Source organism: Apis dorsata, unplaced genomic scaffold (assembly GCF_000469605.1).
Source record: "Apis dorsata unplaced genomic scaffold, Apis dorsata 1.3 scaffold_88, whole genome shotgun sequence".
In the NCBI taxonomy this organism is placed as follows: Eukaryota; Metazoa; Arthropoda; class Insecta; order Hymenoptera; family Apidae; genus Apis; species Apis dorsata.
The window spans coordinates 1938865-1945971 of NW_006263386.1; the positions used below are offsets into that span (position 1 = coordinate 1938865).

At 24.1% G+C, this 7107-nt stretch overlaps 1 protein-coding gene across 4 annotated transcripts in view; it reads left to right on the forward strand.

Moving 5' to 3' along the window:
- Positions 1–7107, forward strand: part of LOC102670659 (inactive rhomboid protein 1) — a 394154-nt gene that overhangs the window by 156433 nt on the left and 230614 nt on the right. For all 4 annotated transcript variants that reach the window (XM_031508529.1, XM_031508528.1, XM_031508531.1 and 1 more), the window contains one exon: positions 6936–7107. In XM_031508529.1, the coding sequence (XP_031364389.1) occupies positions 6967–7107 (141 nt within the window). In that variant the 5' untranslated portion in view covers positions 6936–6966. The remainder of the gene's footprint in view (positions 1–6935) is intronic.

Genomic DNA, 7107 nt, shown 5'->3' on the forward strand with positions numbered 1-7107 from the left:
TCTTTAAGAAAAAAAAAAAATGAATTTTTGGTTTGTTATTTTTGACTGATTATTTGATTAGATTTAGAAGGTTAGATAAATATAATCTGTTTCTTTTTCCATTTATCCATATTTAGATATTTTTATAATTTTGTAATAATGCGTGTTGTTAAATGTCTATATTCCCTTCATAATCTGTTGATTAATAATATTATTATTAAAATTATTAATTAATTATAAAATATATCTTTATAAGTTTACAATTATACATTGAATAAAATAATAAAATAATTCAATAAAATTTGATTCTTTAAGTAATATTAAAAATTATTTCGCAAATAAGTCATAATAAAAAATTAAAATAGTAAAATTCGAAGAAATTGAAAGTAATATAAAATTTTATAAATGATAAAATATCATTTTTATGTAAGTACAATTTGTTTTAATTATTATTTTGAAAAAATAAAAATAAAATTAAAATTAAAATAAAAATAAAAATCTGTATAATAAAAGAATTTAAAATTTTGATACATCATAAATGATGATATAAATATTACATTAAAAAATAAATCATTATTAATTGTATTTATTAATAAAAACTTCCTAAAAAGAAATAGTTTTTTCTTTCTTTTAAATATATGCTTTCGTGCATAAATCATCGGATATTTAATAATATATTTTTAGATACAAATAAACATTATTATTATAATATGATTGTAATTGATTTTGATACTAGTTAACTTTTTTTATTTATATCGTAAATAAATAAAGCGTAATGTTTAATTCCTCAAATTAAAAAAAGTTCTTTAAAATTAGAAGAAATATAATGTTACAAACATGTTATTTCTTTGTTATTATAATTATTGTTATTATAATTATAAATATTGTTGTTATAATGTTATTTCTTTAAATCTTATGAAATTATAAAATTTACAAATAAAATAATTTTAATAAAATAGGATAAGAAACCAAAATATTAAAAAAATAAATTAACACGGTATATTTAATATCATCAAATATATATTTATTAATAATATTACTATAAATAATAATATTTACTTTTACTCCAATCTTATCAATCATGAAATAAAGAGCAATAAAAGTTTACATTACATTAATTATATTTTATATCCTATTTTAAAAAAAAAAAACTGATAATTTTAATCTGCGTCAGCCACACTCGGCTTATTTTAATCGCAATATACTTTTTGCTATACCACGATTAAAGTAACGCTTCAGTAGAACTCCACAAAGTAGAATAGACTTAATAACCGTCTCTTGCAATCTCTCCTGGCTAAATTTCGAAATAATCTCTCTAAATACGCTAAACGCAGTCTCGAGCCTCTATAATCCGAGCATTTGCACCGAGGGTTAGCTCCTTGTTCTCTGAATTGTTTCGCAAAGCAAAATGCTTAATTTACCGATGTCAGCTGCAACGGGCGGAAAAAATCGCTCGGCTATATGCAACATCCGACCCGATGTTTTCGCATAGCTGCGTACAGTAAACGGGTGGAAACAGTGCGCGAGAACCATCTGGTAATAATGTTCGGTTCGAGAACACACCGAGCTACGACTGTTTCCACGGCTGTTTGAAGCGGGAAGAACCTTGGGTGAAAGAGCGATTGAGAACGAACGCGGTGGGGTGGAAGGAGGATGAAAACAACGAGGCGAACTCGCTAATTGCAAAAACTGCCTGCAGCGTCGTCCAGTGTTGGCTTCATGGTTGGTTTCTCGGACGTGGAAGAAACAAATAGGCTCCTGAAACATAACTATTCGGCTAACACGTTGGAAATTTTCTATGCCTTGTTCGCCCGTGCGTCGGTCGAGTAAACCTTTCTGTTTAATTCATTTTAATAATTCACCGGTTTTGATTGTTATAGAAACTCTCGTATTTAAATTAGTAGAGAGGGAGATAAATGAAACATATAGCAAAAAATATTTTTTAGGATGCATAAGATGATAATTTATTCGTGGGTTCTTATATTTGTGAATTTTAGAGATCAAAATAAATACTAAAATTGGTTTATATATATAATACAAGTTATAAATGTTATTTGAGGCTTATTTATTAAATTACGAAAAGCTGAAGTTTGATTAGGAAAACGGCTTCATATTGTTATTTCAATTATATATAATAATTATAAATAGTGTATTATATTTATAAAATTTTTTTAAGTTTGGAAAATTTGATATTATTATATATCTTTCCTATGAAAGAAAAATTGTTAAAAAGTTAAAAAGAGTTCTTATTGAATGAAAAATTTGATTATATGAATAATTATATTTATTCAAACAAAAATTCACTAGTGAGTGACAATTTGTTTTAATATTAAAGGAATTTAATTTTTTTTGGTTATTTAATTTTTAATAGAATAATAAAAATTAATAATTTTTTTAATATTAATACAATGGTGATTATAATTATGATATTTTTGTATTTCATTTCATTATCAAAGTCTTTTTTCAAATACTTATAATTTTAGAATCTGAAGTAAATATATCATAAATATATCATAATTTATTACTATTAAGAAATTATATAAAAATATTAAGACATTTTATTTATTAAATAATAAATAGTTAAGTAATAAAAAATTGTTAGCAAAAAAAAAAATATATAAATAAAATCATAAAAATATATAAAATAAAATCATAATATTTAGTTTAAAATTCATTCTCTAAAAATGTAATAATGTAATATTTTAACAAAAAATTATAGAGAAAATTTCTTCTATATATTTATAAAAAAATATTACTTGAAAAACTGAAGTATGCTAATATCTTTGTTTAGTATTATGCGTATATTTAATATGAGAACTAAAATAGAAAAAAGAGATTAATTAACGGTATCGAATTTTAAAGTTTTAAACATGGAAAATACGATATCGCGTTTCTTTCTCATTGCCATTGATTGTATTTTGCAATATTTTCTCAAATTTCTGATTTTTTCAATTTTTGTTTCAAAAAGAAAATTAAAAAGATTCAGAATTGGTTCAATTTCTGGATATTATACGATTTGTGGAAAATGTAAAAAAAACATATATATATATATACGTGGTTCGTGAATTGTTCGCTCTTTTTGTGGAACAGCTGCGTTTTATCTTCACGACACCGGCAACGCGTGCCATTTTCACGTTCTGCAAAGTTTTTCCACTCTTCCATTGCTGATAGATGCACTGCGTCTCTATTTCGTATATTAGCGATATCCACGATAAATGATACTTGCACCTTCTGTGCACATTTTTTTCATTATTCAATGGATCTTTAATAATTCGTAATTAATATGATTTGTTGATAATAAATGAAAATTAATGGAAAAAATCTAGTTTTTGTATTTTTTTGATTTTTTATTACTCATTGCCTGAAAAAAAATACTTTAATTGTTGTAATCTCATAAATCAATTTAGATGCGATTTAGATTCATCTGTAAAAAAATTTTTGGATTCAAGATAAATTAATTGTTAATTATTTAATATTTTGTTGTGTTTTCAAATAATACAATTTTTATTTCCATAATTATGTATCCGGTATAATATTTGAATATTAAAATATTTTTTATCTTTGATAAATTTATAGATAAAAAAATTTTTTTTATGATATTAGAAAAGATAAATATTCTTAAAGATTATTTTTGATGCAATATTCTAAAAATTTATTCATCTTTTATGTACATATTCTATGTACATATATATTTCAAATAATCATTTAGAATAAAAAATAAAAGAGAATGTAATTTTTTCTCAAATTCTTTCTATCTTATCATCAAAATAAAGACAAAAAAAAATAACTGTCATGCCTCCAATAAAACATTATTTGTTATAACAAAACAACATTTGCCACTTTGTAGAGAAAATAACGATAGATATATAAGAAACACGTTTAAAAAAAAAAGACATTTGTTTCATGATTAAACGAAATAACATTTGCAAATAACAGAAACTGAATGATGATCGACATTTCAATCAAGCCATCATCTTCCTCCGTCTGATCAATTATACAGTTCACTCGCGTGTGATTGTAGCTTTGTATCCTCTTTTCTAACGTGCTACTAATATACTAAGTAAGGTTTTTATCTGCAATCTATTCTGTTCAAATATCTTCGAATTAACGAGTCGATTGTTGGAATTGTGTTTAAAGGAGAATCGTTTCGCAGGAAACAACTAGAGATAAGGGACATCGATCAGTTTATAATTACCAAGTGTAATCATCTTTTAATTAAACGCCGTTTCGAAAGAGTGCTTGGTTAAATAGAAGCGTAATTAAGATTGATGAATAGTACGCTATAAAGAAGACAACTTGAAATAATTATGACACTGAGAAAATTGAACATCATTCTAAGGCTAATCTGTTTTCTTATTTATTCGATGGAAAATATTATAATGATGTATTATTATTAATTTCATTATTGTTTTTATTAAATTTGTTGATTGGATCAGCGAAAATTCTCTAGTTTAATTCAGAAATAAACGAGCATTTAATTCGAATAAACGTGTGCTTCAGAATAGTAGCGTCTGATTATGCATTGACACTTTCTACTTATATTATATAAATATATAGATATAAATATATTTTGTCGTTTCTTTTTTTCGTATTTTAAATATTCAACTATTTTATTAATTTTATATTAATACTAATTTAATTAATTTAATATTGATTTAATTTTTATATTTCTTCAAATTTTAATTTTACTTATTTATTTTTAATATTGTATGATATATATTGTATAATGTAAAACTGTAATGTCTGTTTGGATCATAGTAATTTATTATTATATAATTATTATATATTATTATAATTAATATTATATATTATTATAAATAATTAATAATAATATTTATAATTTAAAAATGAAGAAACCATAAAAAGATAGAAAAATTATGTTAAATTAATTAATTCAGTTATTCAAAATATAATAATTTCTTCTATTTACATTATTAATAATACACGTGAAATATGATAAAAATGTATATATTATTTTTTTAAATATTCATATTTTTTAATTGCATTACGTTTGAAACATATTTCGAATATATTTAACGAGTTTATAACGGTTGACTTTTATTGGATTGTTTTGAAACTTGGCAACATTTTTGACAGTCGATATATTCTGTTTTATATTTGACGAGATTGGAAGAGGATTATTTATTATCACCTTTTGTCAAGCATCGACGTGATAAATTCGGAAAAATACTAGTTGGACATTAAATTCAAAAATTATATAGAAAAATCCTACATAAAAACGTATCGTTTTTCTTACAAAAAAATGTTATATTTATTGTGTCAACGAAAAATAGATATAAACACTGAAATTTAACTGGAATGTTGAATACCCTCGAAATATCGATAACATGCATACAACTAAATTATATCATATTTATTAATTAATGATATAATTAATAATTATATAGGAATGACATTAATATTTTATTTTATTCAATAATTGCAATTATTAATTATATTTTATTTTAAATAGAAATATCTATTTATCTGAAAGTAATAACGATATTTTAAAAAAAATTGTGACAAAAATATTCATATATTTAATATATCACATAGAATATATCTAATTATTTTTTTTATTGAAATTTTTCTTAATAATAGAAAATAATAGAAAAGCAAACTTATATTGACATATTATTTTAAAGATTTTAAAGAATATTATCGATAACAAAAAAGAATTTTTTAAGAAATAACTATTATTTAATAAAAATAATGATTTCCATAAAGTATTCACTATTTGAATTTTATTTTAAAAAATAAAAAACTTCTTAAAATTTCACTATACATATAATGCGAGAAATATTCAAATAATTTCAGTTATTTCAAATTCGTGCAAAAAAATATATATTATTGAAATATATATATACAAAATTAAATAAATATTTCAATATAATACAATTTGAGAAATAACTTTTTATTTGAAATACCATTTTATCAGCACTGAATGAAATAATATCTTTAAATATTAAAAAAACAATCCAATATTTTCAAATTTTCACTTTTCTCATCAAATATTAATACTTTCTTTTTCTAACAACAAACATTTATATTATATTTAAAAAAAGAAGTAATATATACAATGTAAGAAATGAAAAAATAGCATTTCTGGATCATTATTGGACTTTTTATTTTAATTTTCCAATTCTTTTCACATTATTTCAAATTTTCTTCTAAATAATTTTTCAAACAATTCAGCTAATTTAATTGATCAATAAGACAATAAAAAAAAAAAGAATCGTGAATCCTATTTTCATTTCAATTCACGCAATGCGTAGTAAAAGTTTGATAGGTCCAGATATTTCAATACTCTTTGGGGAGGAGGATTTAAGCAGTGATCGATGAAATCGTTGTATTTCCTGGCAATTCGTTGCAGACTTGCCAGCGGTTACGAACGACCGCACGCGTCACTCGTTCGTACACGTTTGGTCCAACGAACGAAACGCGAGCGAGCATGGCCCCAATTAATTTGCAATCGATTATACGGGCCGCGTTTTAACGTCACGTAACAAGCAATTCGTACCTGCCTTCCGGCTATATTTCTATTATGCATTATGTTTTACCATGGAGACATTAAAGGAGGATACGGGTTTAAACGCGAACAAAAGGTGTGGTGATTTCGATAACCTCGGTCTGCTTTGGGATAGCATCTTTGTTAAAGGATTAATTAAGTATCATATTGTATTAAAAATTTAATTAATTTTTTTTTGAATCAGCATTGAAATTAAGCTATATAGGAAGTGAAAAAATATTCGATATTTATCTCGATAAAAATAAAATATTTAATAAATGTATACTTTGGGTAAAGATAAAATATCTGTTAAATCAAGACAAATAGAATTCGGATTCGGAAAAGAAGATAATTAATGATACGTACAGATTAGATTCTGTTTATTGATACAATAATATTCTCAAATCATTATTAACTTCATCACTAACAGCGAATCATACAATTTCAGATGTCCTGACAGCGGGCCCCGGGCCACCAGGATGCCGACAGACGACGACTATGGCCGAAGAGAACGTCTCCTACTGCACCAACATCCGATCCCTCAGTACGGGTCCTCGTCATCACCGGTTCCAGGATCGAGTGGCGGAACGAGCGGAAGTGTCGGGTCCCAGATCGGTTCC